At 38.2% G+C, this 15,276-nt stretch overlaps 1 protein-coding gene across 2 annotated transcripts; it reads right to left on the reverse strand.

Moving 5' to 3' along the window:
- Positions 1 to 1,202: 1,202 nt before the first annotated feature.
- LOC124554104 (ligand of Numb protein X 2-like) lies at positions 1,203 to 10,611 on the reverse strand. Of its 2 annotated transcripts, XM_047128169.1 has the most exons (5): positions 10,593 to 10,611; positions 9,793 to 9,852; positions 8,507 to 8,566; positions 3,472 to 3,608; positions 1,203 to 1,774 (listed from the first exon to the last, which is right to left on the reverse strand). In XM_047128169.1, exons 1-5 carry the CDS (start codon positions 10,605 to 10,607, stop codon positions 1,378 to 1,380), a joined length of 669 nt encoding a protein of 222 aa, XP_046984125.1. In that variant the 5' UTR covers positions 10,608 to 10,611; the 3' UTR covers positions 1,203 to 1,377. The 2 variants fall into 2 exon arrangements, with proteins under 2 accessions (XP_046984125.1, XP_046984126.1); XM_047128170.1 differs by lacking the exons at positions 8,507 to 8,566; positions 9,793 to 9,852; positions 10,593 to 10,611 and adding an exon at positions 5,075 to 5,130.
- Positions 10,612 to 15,276: the final 4,665 nt, after the last annotated feature.

Here is a 15,276-nt window from a genome sequence, read left to right on the forward strand (position 1 = left end):
ATAAACTTGATAGTTGCATAACGATTTAAAGGCTTTATTGCTTCTGATCTGTGAATATTATACAAGAGAAATGATACAATACACACACAAATGCATTAGACAGGACTGTATATGACCCATTGAAAAAATTTTATAACAGAGCCTGTGACAATTACATGGTGGTGAATTCAGGTAGAACTCTTACAATACATGATATTGCAAAGGTGTACCCAGTAGCATTTGCTTCAAAGAATAATGTTTTTCTCTTCCATTGTACTGGTATATGCCCATTCAATCCTGATATTTGAACAAACCATATAAATTAATGTAGACACAAGATGATTTAGGTTTCCTGACTGACATGAAATAACCGAAAATTATTATGATTAATGGAAAATCTCATACAGAGATGTGAACAAATATTAACAAAGAGGTAGAGGGGTTGCCTAGTACTTACCTGAGATCAGTACAGCCAATAGATATAAAAAACAGAAAATTTACATAATCCTAGCTTTTGGAACCTTGTTCGTTGATCAGGGAAGAGAGAGGGGAGAAAGGGAAATAGCCAAAGACGATGTGGTTTCTCACAACCTAGGTTATGAAGCAGCTGGAGAAAGGTATACTGAGAGGGTGGAAAGTATGAACGCAGGGGTGTGAAAAAGAGACCACAGTAGGATGCCATGGATATTCCATAAGTACTGTGCCAGCTTCAAACCAAAAAGGATGCTTACCCAGGAAAGAGGTATATAGACATGAATAATAGAAAGATAAATGAGATGAATAATAGAAAGATAAACACCACTATGTGGGATGAAAAGTAAATAAATAAACAAATGGGTGAATGATGACAGCAGACTGAAGAGTAAAGTAATTGGTTAACATAGGTTCAGTCCAGGGGGATGGTGGGATGAAAAGATGTGTTGGAGTTCCCGCAGTTCGTCTGTGCCGTTCATGTGCTCAGGCAGCAATTGTCATTCCAATGTACTGTGGTCTCTTTTTCACACCCCTGTATTCATCCTTCCCACCCTCTCTGTATACCTTTCTCCAGCTCCTTCATAACCTAGGTTGTGAGAAACCACATCCTCTTTTGTTACTTCCCTTTCTCCCCTCTCTCTTCCCTGACGAAGGAACAAGGTTCCAAAAGCTAGGATTATGTAAATTTTCTGTTTTTTGTATCTATTGGCTGTACTGATCTCAGGTAAGTACTGTCGCTCTACCTCTTTCCAAAAATATTATCAAATTTCATCTAGTATTAATAATAATTTTTATGTTTTCTTCAAACATCTGGATTAAACAGCCAAATACTATTACAATGGAAGCCAGAAACTATATTCTTTGAGGTAAATGCTAATGGATATGCCTTTGCAATATTATGAATTGTTATAGTTCTTCCTGGATTCATACACTGGATTTGAGTCGTGGTCGTCCATCTTCCTGTGTTTGTTGTTGAATCTCAATCAGCATTCTTCCACTAATAAAGGTGTTGAAAGCATCTATGGCTTGTTTATGTGTAAGTCCACATAGTAGTTTTCTGTTAATACTAATGATTTTGTCATTTTTCTTTATGTACCCAGAGGCTGCAGCTAGTCCGTGAGGATCTAGAGCCTTAACAAAGAATTCCGGACCTCTTGGGGAATCACTGCCACCTACAGTGGACAACCCAATCTTCTGGCCCTCCTGCTTCATTATGATTACAGTCTGAGGGGTACCCCGCGTGTAGGAGCGAGTCTTCTTCTCCCCATCTTTTGCAGGGTCACCCTCTGGGCTTGTTGATGCTGCAAGGGACCTTGTACTCCTATCAGAGAGAGAAAAAATAAATTTTATTAAATTGTTTTTCATGGACAAGCTAATAAATTACAGGACATAATTGTGGTAGTGATTGAAACAATTAATAATTATTGTGGAATACCCTTCTTTGACAATTTATGAGAAATTTTGCTAGATATTTCAAATCTGCCTGCATTATTACTTAAAGATTATTATTCTGGTAGTCAATAAATATTAGCATAAAAATGGATTCAATAATTGAGACAGAATTTGTAATTAATATACAATGTTTTCGAGACTACATATTTCAGCTTTTCAGCTTTTGTGTAGCATGTTCATTTTGAAAAACCTTGATGTAATTAAGTTATTATGTAAAAAAGAAATGTGTAATAATATCAGGTCATGATTTTGAAGAAATTAACTGTAACTGATGAAATTCATTCAGTTAACAACGTCAAAAATACAGTAATTGATATGACAGTTTTGCTGAAGGTGAAGAAGCAACCACTAAGTCACCTGTGCATTAATTGTGTTTGTACAAAGTTTTGGTCAATGTTTCATTTCAAGCAGTTAGCAGTTCCATATCATGGTTACAGATCTTCCTGAATTCATCACTGTGTAATTGTCTCAGGCACTGTAATAAAATTTTTTGAAGGATCCTGTCCAATGGCTGGAACTTATGACTGCAGTATGGTGGAAATGCCAGAGTTGTAACATTATTTGCTTTTGCCAGATCAATGGTTTAAACACTTACAAACAAGCAATACTGGAAAGAAGTACCAGCTTACCAAAAGCGCAAGTTTGGAAAGTGTGGTGCTTCATTAGTATTGCGAGAACTGCAATGCAATTATGAATACTACAACTTGACACGTGTGTGAAAGGGCAGGCTATGATAAAAAGAAATTTCAAAGGCCTCCTTGTACGTTTCTGTTGATTGGGTGTCACTAGATTTGGACATAGTGGGGACAGGCAGTCACATGGTGTCACTGACAAAACAGAGATTACAAAATTTGAGGTAGGCGATTCCTTGCAGGTAAAATGCTCAGTAATGTATGTGAATCTGTGTGTTAGTGTGACAATGTGTACTGTATAATAACCCTTTACAACTTTAAACTCAGATAATATGAAAACTTTGTAATGATAGCATGACTTCCTTATTTCATAATTCATAAAAAGCTCTATAATGATGTAAATATTTAATCTTGTGAACACAAAAAGTAAAAAGACAATGATTGTCACATTAGAATGTCTCAATATATCAAGTTAATCACTGCACAAATTCTAAATTAAAGACTTCCTCAGCTGGCTGCCAAGTAAATAACAAATGTGTAATATCAGTTCATGATTTTGAAGAAATTAATTGTCAGAAGAAATAGTAATTGTTGACAGAATATAAATATCCCAGTTTTGCCAAGCATGAAGATTCTGCCACCGCCACTGTCACTTTGTGCTTGTGCAAAGTTTTTATCAATTAATCCAAAGAAGTTTAACCAGAAATCAATGTTTCACTTCAAGTAGTTCGCAGTTCCATATCACACATTGTTATAGTTCTTTTTCATCACCATGTAAATGTCACAGGTGCTGTTATAAAATTAATGGATCATATATAGATTTGCGACTACTAGGGACAGGCAGACTCATGGTGGCACTGAGAACACAGAGATTACAAAATTTGAGATATAATGCAGGCTATGATAAAAAGAAATTTCAATGGCCTCCTTGTACCTTTCTGTGGACCTAGTGGGGACAGGCTGCAGCCTTATACCGCTTTCGGGGCTGGAATCCTGCTCTCTGTACCCAGCTGTCCTCATCCTGCAGAAAACATAGTACATCACCACCGCCATAATACACACAACTGCCACCTGCAACAAAAACATCAACTGTGACAGAAAAGTGATCCACAGGTACCAGTCGGTTGTCAGTTTGCATGCAGTAGATACATGTTACTTTTAATTTATTTATTTATTTGTTCCGTAGGACCAAATTAAGGACCAATTGTCCATGCTCATGGAACGAGTCAGTACATGAAATTACAACACAAAAGGAGAAACAGATAAAATGAAACAAAAGAAACAACTCAGGTGATTAATCGTAACTTTAAAATATACAAAATCAACAATGTACCACTGGAATTAGCACTGGAATTTTTTAGCTCTTCCAGGAGTTCCTCAACAGAATAGAAGGAATGAGCCATGAGGAAACTCTTCAGTTTAGACTTAAAAGTGATTGGGCTACTGCTAAGATTTCTGAGTTCTTGTGGTAGCTTATTGAATATGGATGCAGCAGAAAACTGCACTCCTTTCTGCACAAGTGTTAAGGAGGTGCATTCCAGATGCAGATTTGATTATTAACCGAGTTAAAGAGGAAACAAGAAAACTAAGTACTTAAATTCTGTTACTGCAATAAGACGATGTTAAAAAACTAACTACAGCAATCAGAAATTTTAATATACAAGGGAAGTAACTAATATTATTAACAGTATTAATCAAATTTCACCAGGAAACACCAAGAACCCCAGTTGAAGACCACTAAAATTCCAGCTCTGCAAGCTGTATCTCGTGCAGTACTTACGGAGACTCCAAATATGATGGTTTTGTTGAACACAGCCGGCAGATCATTTTGCCCCTTTACCACCTGCACACACAGACCACACCCTTTGCGATCTCTCCTCAGCTAGACTCACTTGGTGGGCCTGGCGTAAAAACTGTTTATAAATCAATGGTACTCTAACTATGATGTAGGTATTGTTGCCAGGTGTAGCCAGTGTAATGAATAGCATCACCACCAGCTAACAGTGGCTGCATCAATGGCGATGTGATACATCCTTCATCAGTGTCACAGCCACCTATAGCTGGGAGCAATGTGTTCTCAGCTATACTCAATTAAACTAACTGAATATCATTCACCCACCAACACAGACCACTTCCTTCCTTAACAACTGTTACATGAGTCATACCAAACAATGCAGGAAGATTCTTAACTCAAATGTTATTTATAAAACAATTTGAACATTGATCATACTCTAACTGTGCTGCTGGTGTTGTTATGCAATATTTTCTGAGGTGGTGTTTTTGATCTTAGGCTTTATTACATTTGAAAGAATATAAAACTTGTTACTGAAACATGAAATGATCAATACGCTTAGGTGCACAAACTTCAACAAATATTTATAAAAACATTTATAACATTGATTTACTGTGATCTTATTACTGCACAGAATTTCTACAGAAGTCAGATTGCATGCAATATTCATATTAGTTGATATTAATAGCAACATATACACATCAATCAGTTCTACTAAAAAATTACATGTGATGGCAAAGTCAACCTTTGGAGTAGTCATCCTGTGAGGCTCAACAGTGGAAGGTGAGAATGGCTGCTGGATCATCTGTACACACACAGACTATTTCTTTGGCTGTAACTCCTGAGCTAGACTCACTTAAACAAATTACAGTACAATACACTAAACACAGACACACTTCTTTGACAGTGGGGTTTGGTGTGAATGGAGATGGGAATGGAAAAGCCATCAAACAATAAACACGGGATGTATTCCATAAGAAGTTAGTGGGTATGGTCTTGATTCTGGACCGTGACAGACCTTCTTAAAGAAGGCCACAGTTTGCACTAAATTATAGAGCAATCCATCAGAAGATGCCCCAATGTTAGCACTGAATAGGGGATTGTGGAGATATTTTATAATGACTAGGGTATGAAGATTAGCATCTCCAAAATGAAAGTAATGACTATGAGAAAGAGATTTAAATGCATTGGGTACCATATAAGTGGAATTAAGTTTGATTTCCTCACAGGAATGCAACATAGAGAAAGAACTGGAAGCAAGGCAAAGAAAAACTGGTAAATGAACTCCATAGATGTAAGAGTAATGGTGAACTTGCTTAGATGGAGGGGGTCATGTTACACGCCTGGGAGAAGCAAGGTTACCCAAGAGACTCATGGGTTCAGTAGTAGAGGGTAGGAGGAATTGGGGTAGACCAAGCAAAAGGTACCTTTATTCGGTTAAGGATGATTTTAAACTTTACATCAGAAGATACATCAATGTTAGCACTGAATAGGGGATTGTGTATATATTTTATAAGGAGGACTATGCTCCAGACTGAACACTGAAAGGCATAATCAGTCTTAAATGTTTATTATTATAATTGAAATGCGAATGTGAAAGGCTACATACAGAAAACATGGGATGTATTCCATAGGAAGATGGTGAGTCTGGTATTCATTCTGTTGCATGATCGACCTCGGTAAAGATGTGTTGTAAATTTCATATTGAGAAATTATGTTTACATTAGATGTGCTTTTGGCACAAAGTTATCCATAGTGAGGAGTTCCCTAGGATGTGGAACATGTCAGAAAAACAAGAAAAACATTATTTTCAAAATAAGGACAGGTATGTTAATTTACCTTCAACAAATTCCAAATTATATTCTTCTTGAGAATGTGGAATCGGTCAGAAAGAGAATGTTAGGGTTATTTACATTTGAAAGGATATAAAACTTGTTACAAAATTATGAAATGTTCAATGCACATGATTGTTCTTAAGCTATTACAGCCAAGCACCACCAAATATTAAATAAATAAATAAATAAATAAATAAACAAATAAAAAGATAGAAAGAAAAGAAATTCAAAAATTATAAAAATCTTAATAACAGAGATCACAATTACTGCACAGAGTTTGTACAGAAGTCAGATTGCATGCAATATTCAAATTAGTTGACAATAATAGCAACATTTACACATCAATCAGTTCTACTAAAAAATTACTTTTGATGGCAATGTCTACCTTTGGAGTAGTCATCCTGTGAGGCTCAACAGTGGAAGGTGGATCTGGCTGCTGGATCATCTGTACACACAGAGACTATTTCTTTGGCTATAACTCCTCAGGTAGACTCACTTAAACAAATTACAGTACAACAAACTAGACACAGAAACACTTCTTTGACAGTGGGGTTTGGTGTGAATGGAGATGGGAATGGAAAAGCCAACAAACGATAAACATGTGATGCATTCCATGGGTGGTTAGTGGGTCTGGTCTTGATTCTGGACCATGACAGACCTTCTTAAGGGAGGCCGCAGTTTAGACTAAGTTATAGAGCGATCCATCAGAAGATACACCAATGTTAGCACTGAATTGGGGATTGTGGAGATATTTTATAAGGACTAGGGTATGAAAATAGGCATCTACAAAATGAAAGTAATGACTATGGGAAAGAGATTTAAATGCATTGAGTGCCATATAAGAGGAATTCAGTTTCATTTCCTCACAGGATGGCAACATAGAGGAAGAACTGGTAGCAAGGCAAAGAAAAACTGGGAAAGGTACTCCATAGATGTAACAGTAATTGTAAACAGGCTTTGATGGTGGGGGTCATGTTACACGCACAGGAGAAGTAAGGTTACCCAAGAGACTCATGCATTTAGCAATAGATGGTAGGAGGAGTTGGGGTAGACCAAGGAGAAGGTAGTTTTATTCGGTTAAGGACGTTTTTAGGTTTTACATCAGAAGATACACCAATGTTATCACTGAATAAGGGATTGTGTATATATTTTATAAGGGGGTCTATGCTCCAGACTGAACACTGAAAGGCATAATCAGTCTTAAATGATTATTATTATTATTAAAATGCGAATGGGAAAGACAACATACAAAAAACATATGATGTATTCATTAGGAAGAGGGTGAGTCTGGTATTGATTCTGTTGCATGACGGACCTCGGTAAAGACGTGCTGCAAATTTTGTATTGAAAAATAATGTTTACGTTATATGTGCTTTTGGCACAAATTTATTCATAGTGAGGAGTTCCTCTAGGATGTGGAAAATGTCAGAAAAACAAGATAAACATTATTTACAAAATAAGGACAGGTACGTTAAATTACCTTCCACAAATTCCAAATGAAATTCTTCTTGTGGATGTGGAATCCGTCAGAAAGAGAATGTTAGGCTTATTTACATTTGAAAGGATATGAAACTTGTTACCACAATATGAAATGTTCAATACACTTACATGCACATGGTTATTCTTAAGCTATTACTGCCAAGCACCACCAAATATTAAAAAAATAAATAAACAAATAAAAAGAAAGAAAAGAAATTCAGAAATTATAAAAATCTTAATAACAGTGATCACAATTACTGCACAGAGTTTGTACATAAGTCAGATTGCATGCAATATTCATATTAGTTGATAATAATAGAAACATTTACACGTCAATCAGTTCTACTAAAAAAATTACTTGTGATGGCAATGTCTACCTTTGGAGTAGACATCCTGTGAGGCTCAACAGTGGAAGGTGGAACTGGCTGCTGGATCATCTGTACACACAGAGACTATTTCTTTGGCTATAACTCCTCAGGTAGACTCACTTAAACAAATTACAGTACAATGCACTAGACACACTTCTGTGACAGTGGCGTTTGGTGTGAATGAGATGGGATTGGAAAAGCCAACAAACAATAAACATGGGATGTATTCCATAGGAAATTAGTGGGTCTGGTCTTGATTCCGGACCATGACAGACCTTCTTAAGGAAGGCCATGGTTTGGACTGAATCCATCATAAGATGCACCAATGTCAGCACTGAATAGTGGGTTGTGGAGATATTTTACAAGGACTAGGGTATGAAGATTAAAATTTCCAAAACAAAAGTAATGAAGGAAGTCAGTACCTAGACTATGTTATCTGTGCACCGTACAAAATACGAAATACCTGCATATTTTACATGTGATGGCAACGTATACCTTTGGAGTAGTCATCCTGTGAGGCTCAACAGTGGAAGGTGGGACTGGCTGCTGGATCATCTGTGCACACACAGACCATTTCTTTGGCTATATCTCCTCAGCTAGAGTCACTTAAACAAATTACAGTACAATTCACTAGACACAGACACACTTCTTTGACAGTGGGGTTTGGTGTGAATGGAGATGGGAATGTAAAAGCCAACAAACAATAAACATTGGATGTATTCCATAGGAAGTTAGTGGGTCTGGTCTTGATTCTGGACCATGACAGAAATTCTTAAGGGAGGCCGCAGTTTAGACTGAATTATTGAGCAATACATCAGAAGATGCACCAATGTTGGCACTGAATAGGGGATTGTGGAGATATTTTATAAGGACTAGGGTATGAAAATTGGCATCTACAAAATGAAAGTAATGGGAAAGGAACTCCATAGATGTAACAGTAATGGTAAACAGGCTTTGATGGTGGGGCCATGTTACAAACATGGGAGAAGCAAGGTTAGCAAAGAGATTCATGGGTTTAGCAGTGGAGGGTTGGAGGAGTTGGGGTGGACCAAGGAGAAGGTACCTTTATTCGGATAAGGATGATTTTAGCCTTTACATCGGAAGATACACCAATGTTAGCACTGAATATGGGATTGTGTAGATATTTTATAAGGGGGTCTATGCTCCAGACTGAACACTGAGTGTCATAATCAGTCTTAAATGATTGTTATTGCTATTAAAATGCGAATTCGAAAGACAACATAAAAAAAAAAACATGGGATGTATTCCATAGGAAGATGGTGAGTCTGGTATTGATTCTGTTGCATGACGGACCTTGGTAAAGACGTGTTGCAGATTTCGTATTGAGAAATAATGTTTACATTAGATGTGCATTTGGCACAAAGTTATTCATAGTGAGGACTTCCTCTAGGGTGTGGAACATGTCAGAAAAACAACAAAAACATTATTTACGAAATAAGGACAGGTATGTTAATTTACCTTACACAAATTCCAAATGAAATTCTTCTTGTGGATGTTGAATCGGTCAGAAAGAGAATGTTAGGCTTATTTACAATTGAAAGGATATAAAACGTGTTACCAAAATATGAAATGTTCAATACACTTACATGTACATGATTATTCTTAAGCTATTACAGCCAAGCACCACCAAATATTAATAAAATAAATAAATAAATAAACAGAAGTCAGATTACATGCAATATTCAAATTAGTTGATATTAATAGCAACACTTACACATCAATCAGTTATACAAAAAATTACTTGTGATGGCAATGTCTACCTTTGGAGTAGTCATCTGCTGAGGCTCAACGGTGGAGGATGAGACTGGCTGCTGGGTCATCTGTACACACACAGACCAATTCTTTGGCAATACCTCCTCAGCTAGCCTCACTTAAACAAATTACAATAGAACATACTAGACACACTTCTTTGACAGTGGCGTTTGGTGTGAATGAGATGGGAATGGAAAAGCCAACAAACAATAGACATGGGAAGTATTCCATAGGAAGTTAGTGGGTCTGGTCTTGATTCTGGACCATGACAGACCTTCTTAAGGGAGGCCATGGTTTGGACTAAATCCATCAGAAGATGCACCAATGTTAGCACTGAATAGTGCATTGTGGAGATATTTTATAAGGACTAAGGTATGAAGATTATCATCTCCAAAAAGGAAAGTAATGAAGGAAGTCAGTACCTAGACTATGCTATCTGTGCACCATGCAAAATACGAAATACCTGCATATTTTTGTTTAATCAGAGGCAGTCAGAGTAATAATTGTGGCAGAGTACTAATTGTGTGAAAGGATATAAAACTTGTTACCAAAATATGAGATGTTCAATACACTTACATGCACATGATTATTTTTAAGGTATTACCACCAAGCACCACCAAATATTTAAAAAAAAATTGAGAGAAATGAAATTCATAAATTATAAAACTTATTTTCAGTGATCACAATTACTGCACAGAGTTTGGACAGAAGTCAGATTGCATGCCATATTCAAATTAGTTTACATTAATAGCAATATATACACATCAATCAGTTCTACTAAAAGATTACATGTGATGGCAATGTCTACCTTTGGAGTAGTCATCCTGTGAGGCTCAACGGTGGAAGGTGGGACTGCCTGCTGGATCATCTGTACACACACAGACCATTTCTTTGGCTATAACTCCTCAGGTAGACTCACTTAAACAAATTACAGTATAATACACTAGACACAGATACACTTCTTTGACAGTGGGGTTTGGTGTGATTGGAGATGGGAATGGAAAAGCCAACAAACAATAGACATGGGATGTATTCCATACGAAGTTAGTGGGTCCGGTCTTGATTCTGGACCATGACAGACCTTCTTAAAGGAGGCCGCTGTTTAGACTAAATTTTAAAGGATTCCATCAGAAGATGAACCAATGTTAGCACTGAATAGGTTATTGTGGAGATATTTTATAAGGACTAGGGTATGAAGATTAGCATCTCCAAAATGAAAGTAATGATTATGGGAAAGAGATTTAAATGCATTGAGTGCCATATAAGAGGAATTAAGTTTCATTTCCTCACAGGATTGCAACATAGAGAAAGAACTAGAAGCAAGGCAAAGAAAAACTGGGAAAGGAACTCCATAGATGTAAGAGTAATGGTGAACAGGCTTTGATGGTAGAAGTCATGTTACACCCATGGGAGAAGCAAGGTTACCCAAGAGACTCATGGGTTCAGCAGTAGAGGGTAGGAGGAGTTGGGGAAGTGGATTGTGGAGATATTTTATAAGGACTAGGGCATGAATATTAGCATCTCCAAAACAAAAGTAATGAAGGATGTTAGTACCTAGACTATGCTATCTGTGCCCTGTGAAAATATGAAATACCTGCATATTTTTGCGTGTTTAAACGGAAGCAGTCACAGTACTAATTGTGGAAGAGTACTAATTGTGTGAAAGGATATAATACTTGTTACCAAAATATGAAATGTTCAATACACTTACATGCACATGATTATTCTTAAGCTATTACAACCACGCACCACCAAATAATTTAAAAAAAAAAAAAAAGAATGAGAGAAATGAAATTCATAAATTATAAAACTTATTTACAGTGATCACAATTACTGCACTGAGTTTGTACAGAAGTCAGATTGCATGCAATATTCAAATTAGTTGATATTAATAGCAATATATACACATCAATCAGTTCTACTAAAAAATTACTTGTGATGGCAATGTCTACCATTGGAGTAGTCATCCTGTGAGGCTCAACAGTGGAAGGTGGAACTGGCTGCTGGGTCATCTGTACACACACAGACCATTTCTTTGGCTATAACTCCTCAGCTTGACTCACTTAAATAAATTACAGTACAATACACTAGACATAGACACACTTCTTTGACAGTGGGGTGTGCTGTGAATGGAGATAGGAATGTAAAAGCCAACAAACAATAAACATGGGATGTATTCCATAGGAAGTTAGTGGGTCTGGTCTTGATTCTGGACCATGACAGACCTTCTTAAGGGAGGCCGCAGTTTGGACTAAATCCATCAGAAGATGCACCAATGTTAGCACTGAATAATTGTCAGAGAGAGTTGCGTTACCTGTTTGTAGGACGTCTCCATGGTTAACAGTATCAGCACCAGGAGAATACTCACAGAGAGCAGGTTCTACAACGATAGCAAAGAGGGAAATTAGTGAGATATAGTCTAAACGTAGCTGTACAAATTATGAAGAAATTATTGTATTTTAAAGTAAGTCAAATTACTTACTGTAGGTGTAGTATTCATGACAGTAATTCAAGAACTGCCAGAGACTTCACAACACGCTGCCAAATATGATGAAGTGTGTTTCTAGCAGAGGCCGGCTGAAAGTACTGCACGCTACTGAGGCAGACAACTCGGTAAACAATGGAGCGTAGCAACAGGAAGCCTGTCTGTCAACAGTACGTCCTGCGGCCACCCGCACTTGCTGCGGTCGCCGCGCGTGCGTTGAGACACTGGACTGAGCGGTACCGTAGCAAACATTGGTGATAACTTTCAATATATGTGGAGTAAGTCTGAAGAGCAATGAAGAGGAGAGTGTCACGTTTTTTCACGAAAATCGTGTCTTGCATAAGGTTCGTTTAAACGTGAATACTGCTAAAACTGTAGCATCTAGGAAGTGGCGGTACAACATAGATTGTAGGCCGCACTTTCAAAACACAGCCCATTGTTCAAAAACTATTGCAGATATGAACATGTGATTTGTGTCACTGGAAAGGTAATGACATTCTACGTCCTAATGACTTAGGGAAGGCTGCAATAGATTACATTTAGTCTTTTGAACTCAACTTCGAACATACGCGACAATTGTGAGACACCTGAAGGCCTAAAAATTACCGAAAATTATTAATACTATATTCTCATTGGACGACAAACATTCGTTGCATGTATTTTATAGCTCCGATGTTGCACATATTGCAAGGGTGAAAAAAGGTCGATTTGCAACATCGTAGTATTTTTAATCCATTTCTGAAGTCAAACATATTTGCAATATTGCGTGTTCAAACGGGTATAGAAAGGATCCACCTTGTCGCAGTAGGCTACGGTTTGCTGGAATCTCTCTTCAGAGAGGCATCTCTGCTCTCTGGGAAGGCGTCTCCTCCTCCGGGGAGCCGTCTGCTCCCTCCGGAGAGGCGTCTCCTCTCTACAGGGAGGTGTCTCCTACCTCCGGAGAGGTGTCACCTCCCTCCCATGTTTATTGTTTGTTGGCTTTTCCATTCCCATCTCATTCACACCAAACGCCACTGTCCAAGAAGTGGGTCTAGTGTATTGTATTGTAATTTGTTTAAGTAAGTCTAGCTAAGGAGGTATTGCCAAAGAATTGGTCTGTGTGTGTACAGAGGACCCAGCAGCCAGTCTCATCCTCCACTGTTGAGCCTCAGAAGATGACTACTCCAAAGGTAGACATTGCCATCACAAGTAATTTTTTAGCAGAACTGATTTATGTGAAAATGTTGCTATTAATATCAACTAATTTGAATATTGCATGCAATCTGACTTCTGTACAAACTCTGTGCAGTAATTGTGATCACTGTTATTAAGATTTTTATAATTTTTCAATTTCTTTTCTTTCTTTCTTTTTATTTGTTTATTTATTTTTTTAATATTTGGTGGTGCTTGGCAGTAATAGCTTAAGAATAACCATGTGCATGTAAGTGTATTGAACATTTCATATTGTAGTAACAAGTTTCATATCCTTTCAAATGTAAATAAGCCTAACATTCTCTTTCTGACGGATTCCACATCCACAAGAAGAATTTCATTTGGACTTTGTAGAAGGTAAATTTACATACCTGTCCTTATTTTGTAAACAATGTTTTTCTTGTTTTTTCTGACATGTTCCACATCCTACAGGAAGTCCTCACTATGAATAACTATGTGCCAAAAGCATATCTAATGTAAACATTATTTCTCAATACGAAATTTGCAACACTTCTTTACCGAGGTCCGTCATGCAACAGAATCAATACCAGACTCACCCTCTTCCTATGGAATACATCCCATGTTTCTTGTATGTTGTCTTTCCCATTCGCATTTCAATAATAATTATAATCATTTGAGACTGATTATGCTTTTCAGTGTTCAGTCTCGAGCATAGTCCCCCTTATAAAATACCTACACAATCCCCTATTCAGTGCTAACATTGATGTAAAACCTAAAATCATCCTTAACCGAATAAAAGTACCTTCTCCTTGGTCTACCCCAACTCCTCCTACCCTCTACTGCTGAACCCATGAGTCTCTTGGGTAACCTTGTTTCTTCCATGCGTGTAACATGACCCCCACCATCTATGACTGTTCACCATTACGCTTACATCTATGGAGTTCCTTTCCAAGTTTTTCGTTGCATTACTTACAGTTCTTTCTCTATGTTGCATTCCTGTGAGGAAATGAAACTTAATTCCGCTTATATGGCACTCAATGCATTTAAATCTCTTTCCCATAGTCATTACCTTTGTTTTGGAGATGCTAATCTTCATACCCTAGTCATAACATATCTCCACAATCCCCTATTCAGTGCTAACATTAGTGCATTTTCTGATGGATTGCTCTATAATTTAGTCCAAACCATGGCCTCCCTTAAGAATTTCTGTCATGGTCCAGAATCAAGACCAGACCTACTAACTTCCTATGAAATACACTCCTGGAAATGGAAAAAAGAACACATTGACACCGGTGTGTCAGACCCACCATACTTGCTCCGGACACTGCGAGAGGGCTGTACAAGCAATGATCACACGCACAGCACAGCGGACACACCAGGAACCGCGGGGTTGGCCGTCGAATGGCGCTACCTGCGCAGCATTTGTGCACCGCCGCCGTCAGTGTCAGCCAGTTTGCCGTGGCATACGGAGCTCCATCGCAGTCTTTAACACTGGTAGCATGCCGCGACAGCGTGGACGTGAACCGTATGTGCAGTTGACGGACTTTGAGCGAGGGCGTATAGTGGGCATGCGGGAGGCCGGGTGGACGTACCGCCGAATTGCTCAACACGTGGGGCGTGAGGTCTCCACAGTACATCGATGTTGTCGCCAGTGGTCGGCGGAAGGTGCACGTGCCCGTCGACCTGGGACCGGACCGCAGCGACGCACGGATGCACGCCAAGACCGTAGGATCCTACGCAGTGCCGTAGGGGACCGCACCGCCACTTCCCAGCAAATTAGGGACACTGTTGCTCCTGGGGTATCGGCGAGGACCATTCGCAACCGTCTCCATGAAGCTGGGCTACGGTCCCGCAC

This window comes from Schistocerca americana, chromosome 11, assembly GCF_021461395.2.
Source record: "Schistocerca americana isolate TAMUIC-IGC-003095 chromosome 11, iqSchAmer2.1, whole genome shotgun sequence".
Classification (NCBI taxonomy): domain Eukaryota; kingdom Metazoa; phylum Arthropoda; class Insecta; order Orthoptera; family Acrididae; genus Schistocerca; species Schistocerca americana.

Excerpts from the sequence above, each read along its gene's own strand:
- LOC124554104 (XM_047128169.1), bottom strand. Across the intron at positions 3,609-8,506 it reads ACAGGATGACTACTCCAAAG|GTGGCAGTTGTGTGTATTAT; the intron begins GTATACGTTGCC and ends TTTTTGTTGCAG. Across the intron at positions 1,775-3,471 it reads CCCACTAGGTCCACAGAAAG|GAGTACAAGGTCCCTTGCAG; the intron begins GTACAAGGAGGC and ends TCTCTCTGATAG.